The sequence below is a fragment of the Leptonychotes weddellii genome, chromosome 1 (assembly GCF_054177405.1).
Source record: "Leptonychotes weddellii isolate Sample4059 chromosome 1, ASM5417740v2, whole genome shotgun sequence".
In the NCBI taxonomy this organism is placed as follows: domain Eukaryota; kingdom Metazoa; phylum Chordata; class Mammalia; order Carnivora; family Phocidae; genus Leptonychotes; species Leptonychotes weddellii.
The window spans coordinates 180,375,419-180,397,158 of record NC_138369.1 but is presented as its reverse complement, the minus strand read 5'-3'; the positions used below and the strand labels follow the sequence as shown (position 1 = coordinate 180,397,158).

At 36.7% G+C, this 21,740-nt stretch overlaps 2 protein-coding genes across 2 annotated transcripts; both read left to right on the top strand.

Annotated features, from left to right (window-relative positions):
* The first annotated feature begins 2,536 nt into the window (after positions 1-2,536).
* LOC102726891 (uncharacterized) lies at positions 2,537-3,452 on the top strand. Its single transcript, XM_006734990.2, has one exon. The coding sequence runs from the start codon at positions 2,694-2,696 to the stop codon at positions 3,450-3,452; it is 759 nt and encodes a 252-aa protein (XP_006735053.2). The 5' UTR covers positions 2,537-2,693.
* Positions 3,453-9,980: 6,528 nt separating this feature from the next.
* KRTAP24-1 (keratin associated protein 24-1) lies at positions 9,981-10,780 on the top strand. The gene has a single exon (XM_006734991.2). It carries the CDS (start codon positions 10,019-10,021, stop codon positions 10,778-10,780), a length of 762 nt encoding a protein of 253 aa, XP_006735054.1. The 5' UTR covers positions 9,981-10,018.
* Positions 10,781-21,740: the final 10,960 nt, after the last annotated feature.

Below are 21,740 nucleotides of genomic sequence, written 5' to 3'. Positions count from 1 at the left end.
AAATAGTTCACTCTAATGAACTCTAATGAAAAAATGGAGGTTGTATTAGACTTACAGACTCTAAATAAGATTTCGTTAATTAATTGAAAGTGTTAATTGACTATTATGTGAGAATGAGAAACTCTCGATGTGATTTTCATTATTTTGTGTTATTTCATCATATCTTCAATCAATCATTTCTAACAAAAGATAGAATTTCTCAGTATTTTTTTTCTATTTCAGGCTCTTGAGGTTGTATAGAGATGTAACAAACTTGAAGAAAGTCTCTGTAGACATCAAGAGGAATTACAAATAATAAGTTAGGACACATGTCAGCTAGGTTTGTGTATTGTACTCTCCTGTATTTGTCATAAAAATGCGATGAAGAGTTGGTGATACCAGGCTTCTCTCAGTTCCACGTCTTGCATCTAACTTACATTTTATTTACTGATGATTAATGATGGGGTCACATTCAGCTTGATAACTGTAGCCTCAGCCATGTCCCAGTTATCAAATACATTTCAATAGCAGTTCTATAAAGACCAAATCTATTTTTACTATGGACTAAAAAGAAAGATTTTAGTTATCTTTTTGAAACTCATATGCAGCATGCCTACATGCTGAGGAAGAGATTTTATAGACTAGTGGGTTATCACTTCTTTTTGAACTTTGCAAGGAACAAAAGAAGTAAAGAGAATCTTGAACTAAATCATGAGGATCTTAGGTGTGACACACAAAAAACTATTTTGGTTAGGAGTTATCAAGGTGAGAGGAAGAATCTTTTTTGGAAGCAAATAAGAGTTTAAGAGATTTCATTTATCTGTAAAGGCTTAAAGCTCTTAGAGGAGATAAGGAATTTATCAAAAAGACTTCTCAAACTCTCAACTCTTGATGACTCAATATCCTCTGTTATTTTTACCAGAAACAGGACTCACACTAATGGGAAGTCATCTGAGGTTTTCTGTGAGGAAGAATGCGGTATACTGATTTGGAAAGTTCCCCACATGAAACATCAAATATTTCTTTCTCCACTACCTGAAACAAAAGAAAAAAAGTTGAAATTCAGGAGAGAGACCTGAACATTCCATCTGCACCAAGGTCATGCTTTCTGTGATGTTTTTTAAAAATAAAACATTTAAAAAATATATATCACAAATGTGCTCATAATCATCCCCTTTTCCTATGCATGCTTGCATGGGTGTATGAGATCTCCTTACTTTTACTTGAAAAGCTATAAGCATTGTAAAATATCTTTCCTCAGGGGGAAAAAAAATGAATCCGTCTTCTAGACTCTTCAATGGATAATACAGGGACAATGGGTATTGGTGGGACAAGAGGATCATGCAGAGGGGAAGTGATTTCATGGCTACTGATGCCACCATGCCTCCCCAAGGCCATGTTCCCCAGAGGAACTGGGGCTGTAGTGTGATAGGAAAGCATCCACCAAAAGGATCATCAAATTGCTGCTTGGAATATTTACCTTTCTCCAGTTAGTCCCAACTCCATCATCTTTGACCTCAGTAGTAGCTTGAAAAGAAATATTTCTGGTTCTGGATGACTACTGACCCAAGGAAATCAATATCTGTAAGGATTAACTCACATCTTTGGGGAACAATCCAAAATAAGGCCCAGAGATTGTTCCTTACATGGTATCCAAGTAAGAACTATTCAAACATCTTTCTTCATGTGACACTAAAATATTTCTTTTTTTAATTAAAGATTTTTATTTATTTATTGAGAGAGAGAGAATGATAGAGAGAGAGCATGAGAGGGTGGAGGGTCAGAGGGAGAAGCAGACTCCCCGCTGAGCAGGGAGCCCGATGCGGGACTTGATCCTGGGATTCCAGAATCATGACCTGAGCCAAAGGCAGTCGCTTAACCAAGTAGCCACCCAGGCGCCCGACACTAAAATATTTCTTAATCTTTGTTCACTTTAATCGTATGAAGACTGAGGTGTCTAAGTAAATTATCTCAGGTGAAGACATCCATTAATTCTGGAATGCAAGTATACAAGGTGATGACTTTTGATATCATGTTTATCTTCTTAGTTGAATGCCACCAACAGACATGGATGATATTTTTGCTAGTAAAACCAAGTATGTCATCAGTGTTACCATGTAGGAATATCACATACATTTCTTCAGTTTTTGGAAATCAAACCCAACTTTTAAATATGAAGAATATCAGTTGTCAGGGTGAAGCTCTTTAAAATGTACTCGAAGATGCTTAACTGAAATTAACTGTCAGGACAAATACACAGAGAACACCACCACATAATTAGATTTTCAGCTGAGTATTGAAATATGGAATAGTATGAGGTTTTCCATCTGGAAAATCCAGTAAGTTTTGATATATAGGATCTATTTCAGTACATTAAATACTTCCTCCAAGTATTGCAACATTAGGTTTCTTCTTCAAAGGTGAAGATTATGCCCTCCTGTGTTTTTTCTTGTGGATAATGACTGGGGTAAACATCTCTTCAAATGAACTCCTTTTAATCAAGCATTATTGAGGGGTGGGAACAGAAGCAAAACAGGTAAAGTACACAGGTGATTGCATCATAAATTCTCAAGCCTGATAACAAGGAAAAGATTAAGATGGCAGATACATAGGACATGTAAACTGGACTTATTTTATGGAAGAGTGGGAAGTCATCTTCCCAGGCAGCACAACAATGAACTAATGAAATGTTATGATGCTAACTTATTTAAAATATGTGTAGGAGGAGAGTCTGGGCATGTACCACCAAGGTATATAAGCAATGTGGTCTAGTTTCATGCAGATTTAGACAAGGTACTCTTCACTGCTTATCTGAACTCTTTACTTCAAATTCTACCATGTCATCCAACATTTGCTCTCCTGGAAACCATGGTTCTCCCTCTCTTGGGAGTCACTGCCATGTTCCTGTTACCTCATCCACTAATTTCTACACTGCTGGTATGAACTGTGGTGATAGTCTCTCCTTGCCCAGCCAAAACAGAACATGGCTTCTGGACAACTTCTTGAAGACATGTGGTAAACCTTCCAGCTACCAACAATCCAGCTGTGGACCCACAACCTATGAAACTTTCTGCTATCCTTCCACTACATACTGTGCCTCCTGGCCCTGCAGAGGAATCAGTTTTTTTCCCATTAGTTCTTATCTCTCTAGTTCCTGTCAACCATCAATGTATAATAGACATCAGAACTGTTTGTCCAGTCGTTTCCACCCGCAGAACCACTTCTCTTATGGCTGTCAACCACAGAACTTCATCTCCTGTGGGTATCGACCACTGAATTTTATGTCCAGTGCCTGCCCTCCTTTGAGATATCTCTCCTATGACTGTCAACCTCTCAGTTATGTGTTCAGCAGCTTCAGGCCCCTGGACTATGTGTCTAGTAGGTTTCAACCTGTTCTCTACATATACAAAAGTTTCCAACCAGCTTGCTCCTTTGGGACTTGGCAAACTCCATTTATTAGAAGATCATGCTGAATTGTCATTCTAGCATCTTGCTAGAGAGCTTTGTAAAAAATATAATCTTTAGGTTGATGGATCATTCTTAGGCTGCTGGATCATTGTGCTTTTAGTTCAGTTACTGTTTTAACCGATATTCTTACTTGATCAGATTCTAAGTGATTTTAATTGTTTGCTTATTCACCAGAATATTTTTGCTATCAGGCTTCTTGATTTCTATGTCATTAATATGATCTTAAGCAAAAAGAAAGTTTTCATGGTTATCTCTAAATAAAGTTACTTCAAATAATTCAGAAAACTACTTTTTAAATTCTTTATCGTCCTTCATAAAGTTAAAGCCTTTTAGTTATACTAAACAAAATATATTTAAAGAAAAAAAGAGTGTCTGAAAAAAGCAAACAAGATAGATACTTTCAAGGTTCTGACTGAATATGTCATACCACTTGAACATTAAGTGTGCATCTGCATTTTCTAACACTTAAACGGAATTTTGAAGGTTCTTCAGTCAGAACAGATTGTGTTTTATCACAGTAACCAAGAACTTAAAAATTCCAGAAGCTTGAAATTGCAATGGTTTATTTATCACTCATACACATTCATTATTCCATCTCCAAAATCATTCTCATTTTGGGATTCAGGAGTAGAGAGCCTTGACTATAGGAAATATTGCCAGTAGAGGCAGAGGGAAGACAGAGAATCACCCACCAACTTGCTATATGCCTTTTAACATATCATGGAACAGAGCAAGTTACAATGTTCACCTTGCCTAATGGGATAAACCACAAAGGGGTTACATAAATTTTAATTCTGAACAATGGAAAGCACATTATGTTTTCCTCTTGAATTAAATTTAGCAAGAGCTTCCCCCCACTCTATTCTTACATAGAGAACACTGTTACTTGGAACTTATTTCTCTCTTTTATATACGTATGTAACTAATTACTTCAGTTCTTTCATGTATTCAGTGAGAACTTGCTCTTCCTACAAGCACCTTCTCACATCTACCATCCTAATACTTTCAATATGCCACCATACCACTACATAATCTCCTATGAAGACAACTATGAAAACATATTATTTTCCCCATTTTTACAGATAAAAAAAGTCCAATAGGGCAAGCAACTTGCCCAAAGACCCAGTTAAGTTGGATTCCAAAGACTTTCCTTTATTCTCCATATTATCTATAGCCTTTTTCATTTAGGTAATGACTAATCTAGAAGCCTCCCAGAAGTTGTCACTAACTTGGCAACCATGACCTTCAACTCTAAAACTGCCAAGTCTAAACTGCAAACAAAACTATTTCTTCTCTGTCTCAGCCACAGCCCACTGTTCTCTCTAGGATGCTGACTAATTTTAATGGTACACACACTTATGTCCTCTTTGGGAGTCTTATTTCCTATGTAGATGGTAGGAAATGTCCTCAACATATTAAATTTCTCTAAATTATATATATGTGTGTGTGTGTGTGCGTGTGTGTGTTTGATATATAACATATATAGATTGTAACAAGTTTTCTAGCCTAAAACTTAGCCTCCTCTACGGCTTTTTCCTTTCTTTCTTTCTTTCTTTCTTTCTTCTTTCTTTCTTTCTTTCTTTCTTTCTTCTTTCTTTTTTCTTTCTTTCTTTCTCATTCTTTTTCTCTCTTTCTAATGTACTCTTACAAAATGCAATAAGTTTTAGATGAGATCCAATAATAATAATAATGAAAGTAATAATATTTAATAATAATAATAAAGATTGTAAGCTGGTGATAATGATAAAAGTTAACTTCAACTGCATACTAACTATATTTCATAACCTTTGCTTGACTAACTCATTTGATCCTCAGAGCCATCTATGGAGAAAAATACTATTATTATTAACTCCATTTTGAAGACGTGGACATTGAGTTATGGAAACATTTGGTAGTTAATTGATATTCTAAAATATGTAAATGATTAGAACCTGTGAAGTTTGAGTATTGAGCCCTTATTCTTAACAACTGTATATGCAGCCTTCCAGAAATTAGCTCATGACCATGGTACAGAAGAATACGGGTTAAATAAGAGGAGTCATTAGTGATCTGTTGTCAAGCAAAGCATTTTTCTTAACTACATGGGGTAGAACTGTCATTTATGGCATTAACTTTTAGAAGAGACAAGATTATTGCAGGACATCTCTTTGCAACATCCAAGTAAATTAACAGTGAGAATATTTTTCTTTAGTCTAGTGGGAGGCTAGAATTTTTTTTTTAATTACAGCTTTGGAAAATTAGAAGGAAAAGTAACATTTGATTTTCATCTACTATGTGCCAAGCACTCTCTTAAGTATCTTCACATTTTTTATCTCATTCTGTTCTCACAACAGTCCTGCAAAGTAGGTTCTATTGGCTCTGGTTTTATGTCAGAAGGTACAGAGGCCCTAAGAGATAACAATTTTCCTAAGTCACACACTAATAAATATGTTTCAATAGTACTTAGTAAGATGGTGATTCATAACTCATGGAGTCATAGTCTTGACAATTCCATCTCAAAATGTTTAACTCTTATTCACCAGTATCTCATTATATTCTTAACAATGTTTTCCTTAAAATGTAAGCACAAATCAGACTTGCATTTCTATCTTGTCACCCACTTGTGTTATCATTTTAAAAGTGCTTTATCTTCATTTACTCCTGTTTCTTAAATTTTTAATTTTGCTCATCTGCCCTTCAGCTGTTGAAACAATTAATGACCTATGAAACCAACAGGGTAAATGTAGCTACAGTGTCCACCATTTTAGGTTACCACTGCTAAATTTAAGAATCATTTGAACTTAATAGTTACAATTCAATTGCTATGTAAGTATGGGTTTGCATACATTTTGCTTTTCTAAATCATGGGATCACTGTTGCATCATTTAATAACACTGGGGCAAGTGGATTTAGAATGCAAATATATATGTGGTAGCAAAAAAGGAAGATAAAGAGTCATTCATGACTTAAAAGTCTAGAAGGTGACCTCCATTATTTTCTTTAAGGGTCATTTACTGGAAAATTTAGCTTTCTTTGATCTTCTGTGTTTACCCTAAAGGATTTTTAACCTTTGGAAAAAATTGGGAAAGAGTTCCATAACTCTTTTTTAATGAGTTACAAGGAATCTGCTGCCTCATTAGATAAAAGGATTTTGTCTCAGAAGGCACTGGAATTTCTCTGAATTATCTGATGGCTAGAAAGCTTATTCCTTGCGTCTTAAGCTTGCCCTGGATACAGAGTCCAAACTCTACATAAAGACTAACTAATAGAGTGACCTAGATTCTTTGACATAATGTATTAGTTTCCTGTGGCTACTATAACATATTACCACAAACTTGGTGGCTTAACACAGTAGAAATACATTTTCTTGCAATTTTGGAGGCCAGAAGTTCAAAATCAGTTTCACTGAACTGAAGTCAAGATGTCAAGAGGGCTGATGCCTTCTGGAATCTCTAGTGGAAAATTCATTCCTTACCTCTTACAGCTTCTCAAGGTTGCTGGCATTCCTTCACTTATGTCAGCATAGCTCCAATCTGTGCCTCTGTCGTCATATTGCTTTCTCCCCCTGATTGACTGCCTCCTTCTTAAAAGAACTCCCATGACTACATCAGGCTCACCCAGAAACCAATCTCAAAATCCTTAACTTAGTCATGTCTGCAAAGTCCCTTTTGCCACATAGGGTAACACTCACAGGGTCCAAGGATTAGGAAGTGGGCATCTTGGGTGGGTGGGCGGGATTCTATTTAGCTTTTCATATACACACACACAAAAATGTTACACATAGGGAAATTAATGGAAGGAAAGATCTTTTTAGAAATTCAGTGAAAACAGAGTCATCCATATGCTTCTCCAAAGCCTTCAGAGGACAGTGGCACCCAAATGACAATGGTTTTTACTTTCTGCTAAAACTTACCATTGTGATGAATTTATTTGCTCTGTTATTGATGCTATCAGCTCTGCGTCTTGCCAAGACGCAGACTAAAATAAAAGACAATTCTGTGGAAGTATCATTTACAGAACATGATGGGTGAATGGGCTGTGACGGTTACCTATGACAGCGATGGGTAAGTAAGAAGGTAAAATACAAAAGCAAATGAGAGGAGTTGATCCAACATGGATGGACCTAGATAGTATTTTGCTAAGTGAAATAAGTCAGACAAAGAAAGACAAATACCATATGATTTACTTATACATGGAATCTGAAAAACAAAACAAAAGAATGAATAAACAAACAAAAACAGACTCATAAATACAAAGAACAAACTTGTGGTTACCAGAGGAGAAGGGCCTGGGGGGGATGAGTGAAGTAAGTGAAGGGGATTAGGAGGTACAAACTTCCAGTTGTAAAATAAATAAGTCACAGGGATGAAAAGTAAAACATAGGGAATATAGACAATAATATTGTAATAACCTTATATGATGACAGGTAATAGCCAATGTACAGCATTGTCGAATCACTATATTGCACTCCTAGAACTAATATAACAGTGTATGTCAACTGTACTTCAATTTAAAAAAATGAGAAGTGTTGCGCTAACTCAACCTTTGCAAATCTCAACATTTGATTGTTTAGAATATGTGGTACCAAATAAATTTAAATATGTTGTAAAGTATCTTGCTGTGAATATTGGTTATGCTATGTGATGTTCTACACAGTTTTGTTGGATTTACATTAGTGTGAATGATATTAATTTAAAATACCATTGAATGCTAAGTTGGAAGGGGAGTATGTGGCCTTAACAGCTGACTGACTTATTCTGTTTTCCCTCCCTCAAATCTACCTCAAGGAGGCCTAAAAATAACACTAGAGGTACCATAGACAAATGCAGAAATAAAGCTCCATCAACATCTGAACTCTTCTATATATCACTAGGATTTAGTAACTCTGTAGAAAGTTGACCATCAACTGCCTTATATATTTTATTTCTTCTTCTGTCTGCCTCAGGACTGAACATTCCTGCACAAAATCCCAGGACACTCTGTAGCCAATTTGCTGAAAATATGGCTCCCTCATCCTGACCCTTTTCACTTGAGAGACACTTCACAAGACAGCAAAACGTGTTTAATAAAGAGTTGCTTACAGAATAAACCCATCACCTTACAGAATAAATACTAAGAGAAGCATGGAGAAAACTCAGATTGAGAAAAATGTTTGGAGAATGACTGTAGGTTTAAGTTGGTATGCATTTTAAAATTTTAGCTGAGAAGCAGAGAACAGGAAGAGAAATCTAATTGTCTTCTGTAAGGGCAGTGTCTTTTAAAAACTATCTTCATAGCTTATCTTACCTGAATAAGTTGGTACTGTCCTCTGTCTGAACTCATCACTGTTAATAAATGCATTCCCATTTCCAATTTAGTGTAGTCTGTAAGTTTGAATTATAGTTTATATTTTCAAGAACAAAATGTCAATTCTTCAGTTTGAATTAAAATTTAAAAAAATTTCCATCAGCTTTCACCATACGGAGCGAAAAGTGTTATTTAAGATGTACAGTATCAAAAACTAATGATGTAATGTATGGTGATTAACATAACATAATAAAATAAAAAATGTAAAAAAAAAGAAAAAAAGATGTACAGTACCTATAGGAACTGTATGTTATTCAAATAAATTTTTAAACATAGTTATTCTCTTTTGTGGGTATAGACAAAGAATAACTCTTCAACACAGGAATGAAAGTCTGTGTGCAAAAAAAAGCAAATCAAGAATAAATAAAACTTATGTTGGGAGAAATGTAGAAAAATGTTATACAGCTGGCAGGAATTGGGCTTTACAGATGAGACAATGGAATATATGATGTATAATCTCAGTCAATTAGGAAGGCATAATCTTGAGAAACTGGCCTTCTTTGATACTACATATTGCAGAAACTCTTTAAGAAAGAAATCTCATAAAAGTCTTGGTTACTTAGCAACCACTGACCCATGAGTACAAGTTAGGTCACTAAATCTCATGTGGATTACTGTGAGTCTTACAGGGGGAATTTTCCAAATATGTCAGATGAGAAGTCATCACCAATACATGGCCGAGCACAGTACGTATTTTGGGGGAACAATTCTTTCTTTTAATAGTTCAATGCTTTACTCCCTCTTTTAAACAACAGTATTGAGACAGCCAAACTATTTGACTTAGTTCATAATATAGGATTAAGTCCTGCAGTGTTTTGCAGTAGTCAAAAGAATGGAAAAGTACAGGTTCGTTGTTTTGCTTGAATCCTTGTTAACTCTTTAATTACTATACTGCAGAAGCCCATAGACACGTGAACTCTTGTTAACCACCGATTGGCAGATGAGAGTTTGCTTATTAACATTAAAATCACTATTCACTGAAGCTCTGGTCTACAGATAATGGGTGATGGGTGATGCTCAAAGTGGCGATTAGAGATTCTTTGAAGAATCAAAATAAACTTATTTTTGTAGGAGTATGAAGACGTCACCAGCTGTAGCTAAACAACGCACTAATAAGATGCTGCCGTGTTGTTGTCCCAGGCGATGAGAAGGAAGAGAGTCTGGAGAGGCTGCAGACTAACCCCAGGAAAGATATAAAAAGTCCGTAAACCATAGTATCACCATACCTCCACGGCCATCACTGAACATGCAGTCAGGCTCCATGTCTCTTCTGGGCTGTTCTGGGGATTACAGTGGCACATCCTACAGAACTCACTGTTACATCCCAGTGACTCCTTCCGTTGCTCTTTGCTCTAGCGATGTAAGCCCTACCTTTGGGCTCTGCTTACCCAGTAGCTACCAAGGAAATCTCTGGCTCCTGGGTAACTGCCAAGGAAACTATGGTGAAGCACCAAGCTGCGGATCTCCTAGCTGTGAGCTCAAGACCTGCACCACGAGTTGCGACCCATCAAACTCCTGTGTGCCCTGCTACTCTCCAACAGTGGGCCAAGTCTGCAGTGCTTGTGAAACTACCAACATTGGACCCAATCCCAGCTGCAGCCCACGTACTCAGACCAAGGGGTATGTATCTTACTGCTACACACCCAGCCAAAATCCAACTAAAGCCTGCCAGACCTTTAGCAATGGTTTCAAATGCTTTGGGCAACTTAATTGCTTGTCCAATAGTTTCCGACCCCTAAACCACTGTAGACTGGGTAGTTTGGGGTATAGAGACTACCAAAATCTTGCCTTCATACCCAGTAGCTTCTCACCATCATGTCATATTGCCAGAAGCTGCCAATTCCAAGACTATTTAGTGAGAAATTGCCAATATCCACGTTATGGACCTACGAGCTGCCAACCGCTGAGATATTTTTCTAGAAACTTCCAGTCTCTGAGCTGCATTCCAAGTACCTTTCCTCCTCTGAGGTATTTATGCAGTGGTTGTAGACCTCTGAATTGCTATTGAGCAATTTATTGCATTTATAGCTACTGGAAATTGTCCCAGGGCAGATTCTACAAAGTAGTCATCTTCTCTAATATTCGGCTCAATTACTTCATGTGTCTTAAGAATCTTGTTATATTAACCTCAAATACAACTCCAGGACTTATTAACCACAACCATGATCATTTGCTAGTTGTTTTTTTTTTTTTTTTCTTTGTCGCTCTGTTAACGTCCTTTGTGTTGAGGGCTTATCCTGAAGGTAGTATTGTTTCTGCAATTCACCACAATGGATACACTGAAGAGATCCCACATCAAATACAACCATCACCAGCTTTCTGATGTTGGCTGTCGCTGTCCCTTGTCTGCCACTGGGAGTATCCCCTACCTTCTTGATGAAGAAAAGCCTTTTTGGTTTGACTGATGATTCCAGCACATTCTTTCAGAATGTTTTGCTTTTTATCCATAGTCTTGTGGACTGCTTAACCAGCATCTTCCCAGTGAGTTAAGGGATAACATTACCTTAAATATGCTCTGTTCAGCTATTGCAGCCATCCCCTACTGACTATCAGGATATACAAGCAGCAGTGTTCAACTACAGCTTAAAATCAGAAGACCTGCAAATCTTCTCTTCCAAAGAAGCCCCAAAGCCCTCAATTGGCTGGCCTTTGGCTTTTGTTCCCAATGCCTAGGGGAGAGCCTTGGGAGTAGCAGCAGCACAAGAAATATTTGTTAAAAGAATGACAAACTACTCTTATAGACACTTCATGATTAGTGATGATCTATGTTTGTGATTCTGCTATAACCCTCTCTTGTTGAACTATTGCTTTCTGACTCTAGAAAATGTTCTTGTTCATAGTTAATAAACAAATTTTTACTGGGAAATAATGTTTTGCATTATGCTTTATTTCATATTCACTAAAGTTTTATCAATGTTCTGGGCAATATGCATAGCTCTGTAGAAGCACTACTTTCCTGTCATTTAGCTTAATAGCCTAATCAAAAATATAAAGAAGATAGAATATGAATTCCTAGGAGTTTCATTTGTTTTGTTTTGTTCTATTTTTAACACATTGAGTGGCATTTCCCTTAGAGTGTCTGTGATTGACATGTCTATAGAAAACTGGGAGAAAACATAAATCAATTTAGTACAAATTATATAAAGTAATAAATGTATATATATTTCCCTGCACAATATGTGTATTTATTGGTTTTGTAGATAAAGTCTGGGCTTTGGAATAGATTTAATATTGAACCCTGAGAGAAATGATTTAACCTCTAAAAAGTTCTCCAAAAAGTGAAAATAAAATCATCCATCTCAGTGGTAAAAAGTAACATCTATCCTAAGAATTATGTAAATAAATAGCAAATCATGTTTAAAGTCAAATAAAATGGCCTGTGGAGGTGGGTGTTAACCAGAGATTGGGTGACTGGAAGAAGGTCATCAATATCAGGAGTCTAAAATTAAAACTCTTGAAGTATACAAAAGGGGCTACCATTTTACTTACTCAGTAGGGCTACTATGTGTAAGAAAGACTTATAGAAGAAATATGAATGCATCACTTCTGCTTGAGCATGTCTGTGGACAATCAAGTCGCTCCTTTGTGAGTTCACTCTATCTTCAGAGAATACTATTTGTTGAAAATTTCTTCTTTATATTGACACAAATCAAATTGTTCTTAGCAACCATCCATTGACCATGTAGGACCGGTTTAATTCCTTTAACACTGAACAGGTGTTCAAGTATTTGAAAATAATTACTGTGTGTCTCAGCTGAGTATTCAGCTGTCCAAACTAAACATACAGTCTTTCTCTTTACAAACTTTAATAGAAAACCTATTCTTTGACGCATCGGATGATTCTTCAGGGATATCAAGATTTATAGATCCTGTCCTCAAGAACTGTTGAGGAGTAATATACTGAAACAAACATAATACTGCCTCAACCATTTTGAATACAATATGAAATGAATCAGAGGAAAGACTCTAACAGGAGAATTAGAGAGTACTTGGTGGAAGAAATGGCATTGATACCTGAATGTGAATTGACTGGGGTATGGATATGCAGTGAGGGAGAAGGAGGGTGGGGGTGATAGATACATTTAAAAAGAGATATAGATTATTTTCACCCAAGGGAAGGATACATAAACTCATCAGTGGGGGAAAAAATGGGAGAAAATATAAGACATTTGTTTAAATAAGCAAACAAATAGTTATAAAATAAAAGATTTATAAATGTGGCTACATCAAGATCAAAATCTCCTGATAACAGAAGACATTACAAAGAAATTAAAAATAAAGCAAAAGTGTGTGTGCAGGATGAGAGGGAGCATGAGGACTTTCTGTACTTTCCACTAAATTTTCTGTAGACCTTAAGTCTAGCAAATAGTCCTAGTGGAAAATCAGCACATCTGCATCTACTATATGTCAATTATAACCAAATAATAATAATAAAAAAAAACCCAGGCAAAAAAAAAAATGACAAAAAAGCATGATTGAGACAAAATAGGTATAACATGCACCATAAAATTACTGTTTAGAATATTTAAGAACTACAAATAAAGAAAGAAAAACCCAAGTGACTTAAAAAGAAATAAAGAATATGAGCAATTAGGAGCACTTGGGTGGCTCAGTCAGTTAAGCGTCTGCCTTCAGCTCAGGTCATGATCTCAGGGTCCTGGGATTGAGTCCCATGGCAAGCTCTCTGCTCAGCAGGGAGTCTGCTTCTCCCTCTCCCACTGCCCTCACCCCACGCTTGTGCTCTTTCTCTCTCTCTCAAATAAATGAATAAAATCTTTTTAAAACTATGAGCAATTACTCATAAAAGAAGTACAAGTCGTCAATAGACACATCGAAAAATGTTCCACCAAGTAGTAATTAGTAATTATAAATGCAAGATGTTATTTTTCATCATCCATTTGGCAAACATTTTAGTTATTTATGTCAACTTAACAACATATTCTTATAAACTGAAGGTGGTAGTAGAATTTTATAGAGCTGCTATGTGAATATTTAAAATGCACACATTGTATGACCAGATACTTCCACTTCTTAATGTCTCCCCTACAGAAACACTCTTTTCAGTCTTACGGTATTTATTTCAGCACTGCCTGGATACTGAAAAATTAGAAACAATGGAAAAGTCCATCAAACGGAGACTACGAAATAAAATGTAATGTAGTTATACTAAAAATATTTTATGAGAATTAAAAACAGTGGATCCATATTACATATAAACATATAGATCCAGGGGCGCCTGGGTGGCTCAGATGGTTGAGCATCTGCCTTCGGCTCAGGTCATGATCCCAGCGTCCTGGGATCGAGTCCCGCATCGGGCTCCCTGCTCCTTGGGAGCCTGCTTCTCCCTCTGCCTCTCTCTCTCTCTCTGCCTCTCATGAATAAATAAATAAAATCTTTAAAAAAAAACCATATAGATCCATATGAATTGTATGATGAAAGATATATTACAAAATAAAAAAATATGATTATAAAATATGATAAATAAAGTGTTACATTTTATATAATCTCACACATATCAATGAACATTTCTCAAAATTATTTATCATCTATCCATCTGTTTATCTATCTGAATAGAATAAAAAACTCTAGAAAAACACAACCTGGGATGCCTGGGTGGCTCAGCCAGTTAAGCGTCTGCCTTTGGCTCGGGTCATGATCTCAGTGTCCTGGGATCGAGCCCCACATCGGGCTCCCTGCTCAGTGGGGAGCCTGCTTCTCCCTCTCCCTCTGCCTGCCACTCCCCCTGCTTGTGCTCTCTCTCTCTCAAATAAATAAAATCTTAAAAAAAAAAAGAAAAACACAATCTAAGTTATGTTAGCTCTGGGGGAGTTTTAGAAATGTTGGTTGGTGATTCTCAAAGTGATTTTTAGACTTAAGAGTCCTGCTTTGATTCCCTAAGTAATTAAAAAATAATTGGTCCCACTCTATGACTTTGTAGAGTATATAATCAACAACCTCTTCTATGCTACTGTTAATAAAGATATTATTGAATAGCAAAGAGAAGTAGGCCTCAGTCCTCTATAGCACATTACCTTCTAGAAAACCATAGAATGTAAAGATTCATATATGTCTATTCAATTTCACTTAGGTATAAAATATGCCTATTAATTAACACACTATGTCCATAGTTCCAATGGCAGCTAATTTGTAGAATCCAGTTGTGGTCTTTTTTAAATTTGCACTTAAAAATAGACAAATTATTTCTTTTCTCATACATTTCACTGCACAGCTGACCAATACTTTCTGCTTCCCAAATAAAAGACCATCTATTTTTTGTTAAAAAAAAACCCTACTTATAGATTTAAAATATTACTTTGTACAGTTATAAAAATTTTACAAATCCAAATATAAACATTCAAGTCTTGTTTTATGCTTATCTCTCTTTCACACACAGCAGAGAAAGGAATACAATGAATTTGCATGTACATCTACTATTCTAAATGCTATGAATCAAACAAAACTCTACCCTGGAATTTATTTAATGCTCAGTTGACTTAATGGATGATTAAAGTCTCTGGTTTAATATATATACTTTAAAGTGTTTGTTTAGATGACTAACAATTTGCTTTGTAACAAAGTTTTAAAGAGTTGATAAAGCTACTGCGCTTGGCATGCTATCAAAGGCCTAAATATAATTGTATAATTCTGCCGTTTGCTTCTGTCTGCTATCTTGAAACTGTATTATTAGCCAATATCTTTTTGATTCCTTCTTTCATCTACCATATTTTCTAATGCATAAGAAATAAATCTGTATCCTTTCTGAGCCCAGTGTAAACATTAATAGATTTTTAAACTTTTGTTCCATTGAGTTTCTCAATTGCATCTTTTTCTTTGAGTTCTGCATGAAATGCCTATTAGTGCTCTCAACATACAGTGGGTGTGCTTCACACAATTTGTTGAAAAAAAATGGATCTCATCCACCAGGAGGCCCTTGATGAATCAGCAGTCTCACCTGACAGTTCAGTTAACCGTATTGTCACTCCCAGTATCATAGAGAATATCTCAAAGCCATGTAACTCTGTATTTATTCATAACCACCAACACTGTGCTAGTCACACGAAAATTTCCACCTATACTATACTAGCACCTGATGAAATTATAGTTTCTGGATTCACTTCAGAAGTGAATCAGAAGTGAAATGAATCCTTGATCAGATGTGCGTACCTGTTGTCTCAGAGCTAATAAAATTCTTTCTTCTACTGTTCACTACGCTTACTGTGCTTGCTCTTTTTGCCTGTTGTTTTAATGTGACTGACAGGTGGGATCAGTAAATCACCAAGCTAGGTTCTATAGTCAGGGCACCGACAGTTGGTCAGAGAATGGAATCTCAGCTCCCACCGTTGTTTTCTGTGCCTTACAGTCTGGACTCCTGAAAATTCTAGATTATTCTATTTTGACTGCTCTCCTTCCAAGATCTTAATACTTAAAGGAAATATTATTCAAAAATACAAAATAATTCTTTTAATTTTTAAAAAAGTGTATTACCTCTAAGTTTACATTTAGATTCTGATCTAAAAGAATGAAGTTGAAATTTCCTTAAAGAATAAAAATTCTAAAATTGGAATTATTTTTTTTCAAGAGATAAAGAACAAAGATTTTAAGTCCAGAATCCTTTTTTTCAAGAAACAATTACGACAAAGATAATTATTATTGTCATTATCATTACTTTTTACTGTGAATCACTTCTCACCTAGAGTGCGGGCACTGAAAATGGTGTATTAAAAATCATACCACCCCAGGATTTGTTCTTTCTTATCAATATGTATCTACTCATAGTCATCTCTAGTACGTAATAGGCTTTTTTGAGCTCTTTTCTCCAGGATTGGGGAATACATCGGATTTCTGATTTGCACTACACAAACTGGGTGCCATATGAATCTTGAGTCACTTTGAGGACCTTTTTTTTTTTTTTTTTTTTTTTGCCAACACACTCAAAGATACATACTAAGTGCCTCTTTGATCATGTATTTATTGTGTGTGACATCATGACTCACATATCATGAATATATCATAGTGATTAGCAGAGGAGCTAGGGTTTTAATCCTGAATCTGCCACCTATAGGTTGTACAACTTAAGCTGTCTCTTAACCCTCTGGGCCTTTATGAAGTAAGGGGCTTTCTGACAATTAAGTGAAATAGTTCATAAAACACCTTGACTCAGTGCCTGGGAATAGTGTTCAACAAGTGGCAGGCATTTTTATTACGTAAACAAGCAAAGAGACCCTCAATCTTATCAAACAGCAGGTGTTTTTCTGCAGATGATGTGATCGAAAGCCAGAATCCAAAGTTCTAGAGCTAGTTACTTAGCTGGGAAGCTAGAACCAGAATCTAGGTTCCTTTTGTACTAGTCGAGCATATTAGCCGGGCAGTCTTTTCCTCACTAGTTCCTACGAGGAATTAATTTTCCTTAAATACCTTTCGGACTACTCTTTAAATCCTTTCTCACTAGGCCTCTGGGGAGGTGCAATACCTTTAAGATTGATAAACATGGCAAGAATACTGAGCACATGCCTTTCAGCCTTGACCTCCTCTTCTTGGGAATTCTCCCTTCCTGCTTTCTCTACTGTGGGAACCTTCTCCCAGACTCATGCTGTCCTGATGTAAATACATTCTAGGGTTCAATGTCAGCAGTGTCATTTGTTTTAACAGACCTAATTCTACAACTTGGCCTCTGTCAATAATAAAGGTGATAAATATGTGTGTTCTCCGTCTACAATTTATTTCAATTTTTAAGTGTTCACAACCCACTTACTAACAAGGATTAGTTCTCAGAACCTCAATAGTGTTTTCTAAATTAAGTGACACAGCTTATCACTTAAGAGAAGATTATCAGTCACACAGACTCTAAAAAAGAGAAGATTATCGGGCGCCTGGGTGGCTCGGCCGGTTAAGCGTCTGCCTTCGGCTCAGGTCATGATCTCAGGGTTCTGGGATCGAGCCCCGCATCGGGCTCCCTGCTCCGCAGGAAGCCTGCTTCTCCCTTTCCCACTCCCCCTGCTCGTGTTCCCTCTCTCGCTGTGTCTCTCTCTGTCAAATAAATAAATAAAATCTTAAAAAAAAAAGAGAGAGAAGATTATCTATACCCCCAAGAAATGACTCATCAATGAAGATACGAACTATAGAATACAATGAGTATGCAATTATTTTGAACAGAGCTCATGGGGTAAAGTAAATCAGATGACAGTGCTGCGTTCCATTACGGCTTTTTTTTTTTTTTTTTTCCCATTGTGGTTATCATACTTAAGAATTGAATTGAACTTGAAATTGGAAAATATTTATTTGATAGAATACACACATGGCTTGTATTTTTTTAGCCGAATGCTATGGGTAGAAGCATAAGTGACAGAACAGGAAATATATAAGAAAAGTATAAATCTTTCAGAACCAATAAAATTGTTATAAAACACCCAACATTGTCACTCCAAGATCAGATTGAGCCATTTACACTTCATTTGATGCCTTGAAGTGAGGAAACTACAGGAAAGATGCCAAGAACAAGTCTCCGGTGTATGTAACCTCTTACTCTGGGTTAGGACATTGTTCTGAGGGACTGAATCATATGAATTTACAATCCATAACACAGGGCAGGATAGTACATGGGAATGAGTCAAATGGGGTAATACCTAAAGAGGAAAAATATTTAAAAATTGGATTTCAAACAGAGTAAAACATTTGGAGAACTGTATAGAACTTAGAACTTATGTTAAAGAGAAGGGAAGGGAAGAGGATTGTTTAATTATTTTCCAGAAAACTTCCTCCCTGCACTTATATAATTATTAACCTGGGCATCCCACTAAGCTAGAGAGGCCTTCAAACTTGTGCTGATCAATCCCATCTTGACCTGGGTTTCCTTGCCTTGGTGGTTACAACTGACCCCCCAGGATTCCATCTGCTGCAAGCTTATTAACATGGGTCGCAAATAAATTTGAATTCCTGTTAAAGCCAGTGGATTCTTTTTTTAATTTTATTTTTATTTTTTTTTAAAGATTTTATTTATTCATTTGAGACACAGAGATACAGAGAGAGAGAGAGCATGAGCAGTGGGAGAGGCAGAGGGAGAGGGAGAAGCAGACTCCCGGCTGAGCCAGGAGCCCGATGTGGGGCTCGATCCCAGGACCCTGGGATCATGACCTGAACTGAAGGCAGACGCTTAACCATCTGAGCCACCCAGGCGCCCCAAAGCCAGTGGATTCTTTGACAATTATCCTGGAACCAGATAAAGGTAATAATTACACTAACTTTATGAATCATTGTGAGTAAGTATGTATGTTTGTAGGTATGTGTGTATATATACACATCTATTTCTTTCTATAATGATTCTTAAACTGTGTATGTGTCTGGAAGTCCTAGTTCTACATATTTTACAATATATATTTTGAAAATATATACTTAACCTCTTTGGTTTTAATTATCTGTTTAACACCTGGGTATAATAATCACAAGTGTATCTTCTCCGTAGTTTAGGAAACTGCTGATAAAGAAGAAAGAACTTAGCCAGGATACATTTTTCCTTTTCTTCTTGTCTCTCTTGAAATATAGGTAATAGAGATTTTAAGCATAAGAGTACAATCCAACCTGAGGCTTAGAACATCTACATTTCTCATTGCTTTCAGGTAAGATAGAATGCTATTATAAAATATTAATAGAAACATAATATAAAAGAACAAGTATTCCACCAAACTGGCAGGACAACTCTATTTGACAGAAATAGTTGTGGTGGTTTTTAAGGAAGCCATCTCTGTTCATTCTAGAAGAAGCATGAATTCATTAGTCCAAAAAGCTCCTTACCCACCTGAATGTGAAGACTGCCAACTACAGCTGAGCAGTGGAACGGAAATTTATATACACAATTCCTGGGAGAAATAGTTCCAGGAAATAGCACTGGAAAAAAAAATATTTCCGGTAATGATAATTAAATCAGACACAAAACTAACCCAAATCTTTCTTCTCTGATCTAAATATGGGACTCAATTTCATTCTCTTGATTCCAAGGAATCCATGTTCTATGCTAATCAAGAGCATAAGCAGATCTCAACTCCAGAGTCACAGGCCCTTAAGATTTGTTTCCAGTGGTTGCAAAGAAGACTTCATGCCATCAATATCTGTTTACTCCAAGTTTCATAATTTTATTCCATATGTGAAAATTTGCAGATATTTGCCGTTATTTCCTCATAAGAAACTAGAAGGGTCAAGGCAACGTATTCTAAAATAAGCTGTTAAGGATGCCTGGGTGGCTCAGTCAGTTAAGGGTCTGCCTTTGGCTCAGGTCATGATCCCAGGGTCCTAGGATCAAGTCCCGCATCGGGCCCCTTGCTTGGCAGGAAGCCTGCTTCTCCCTCTGCTTGCAGCTCCCCCTGCTTGTGCACTCTCATTCTCTCTCTGACAAATAAATAAATAAAACCTTTTAAAAAAAACTAAAAATAAGTTGTTAAAGGCAAAGGGTTTTCATGATCACTGCCCAAAGGGGAGTGAGTGTCAATGAACAGTGACTTTAGGGACAGTGTGTTGACTCCAAAATGTCTGCATCTGATCACAGGAGGGGCTTGATCCTTTTGGCCATCCTACCAAGGAACATGGAGCCAAAAAGCAATTCCAACAAAGTCATGTATGTCCAAGTCTTTGTGTGTGCATGTGTGTGTGTGTGTGTGTGTGTGTGTGTGTATGTCTTTAAAATACAAAGACAATGAATTTTTTTAAGTGAACAGTCTTTCAACTTTTCTGTATAAACACTAACAGCCATTTGGATGGTTGCCTGGGAAAGCTTGCATGCTTGTGGGAAGTGGACACAGCCTGGCCTGTCACTGCAGCAAAGTTGGACAGATGGCTGGGGACGAGGGAAGCAGCACATGGTCGTACAAGAGAACTGGGCTTGGAGTCAGGAGACCATTCTCCAGTTTGGATTTTGCCAATAAATAGTTGCGTGACTAAGATAAAAACCCATTTTCTCTCTGGGCCTCAGTTTCCTTTCCAGTAAAATGAAAAGGTTGAATTTGATGACCCCATACATCTGTAAAATATGATGATTCTATCATTCTAGATATAATCTGTGTTAAAATTTTTATGGTGTTTGACTATGCCTTCCTTCCCTCTGTTCCTTTCCCAAAGTGCTTATCAGGACCCAACCAAGCCTAGCCAATGTCTGTTAATGATACAGGCATATTTTAATTACATGTGGCAAATAAACCATTAAATCATGAGAGATGCTTTTAGTTCTGGTACATTCTAATTATTAAATTGCCAAGAGTTACCAATGGGAAGCTTTACACCTAACCTACCTACTTCCTCAAGACACTGCCCTTCAGTTAATGCTAGTTTATGTTTGAAGGGAGGAGAACAGAGGATATACCCATAGGAGATCCGAATTTCCTCCATGAGCTAATTTTCTGAGAAGAAGCCACAAACTGCAATCATTTTAACTCAGAGACCCCACCCCTCTCATAAAACAGGTACACCTAAGTACACTAGTAAAACCTGCCTCAGGCCTCAGGCCAGATTGCTATAGCTTTTCACCGGACACCAGCCCCTGACATCTGACGAATCGCATTTCTCAACGGAAAACACTAATGTCATTATAAGGTAATAATAAGGTAAGCACTAATGTTGACCATTTAATCTCTACAACATATTTACCCTTTGAAAGAGTAAAATAATAAAAAGTCTGACACATTTTTTTCAAACAACATATTAACTCGGGTTTGTTCAGGCTGGGATCTGGAATTCTTCCAACAGTTGGTAAAAAAAGATTACTAATTCATACATTCTTTCCTCATGTGAAGATCCAGCAATATCATCTGCTTATTTTTGAAAGCATAAAATAAAAAGAAAACACAAAGAAAGGATAGGCAAGCTAATCAATGCGATCACCCTACTTAGAAACTCAGGGGAACACCAAAGATGAAACGTTTATTGTAACCAGGCATCAGAATATAACCTGATCACAGGGGCAGATAGGGGAGCAGAGAAGATAC

Bases quoted from the DNA above. Each gene is read 5' to 3' on its own strand.
- LOC102726891 (XM_006734990.2), top strand. From the start codon at position 2,694: ATGTGTAGGAGGAGAGTCTGGGCATGTACCACCAAGGTATATAAGCAA.
- KRTAP24-1 (XM_006734991.2), top strand. From the start codon at position 10,019: ATGCAGTCAGGCTCCATGTCTCTTCTGGGCTGTTCTGGGGATTACAGT.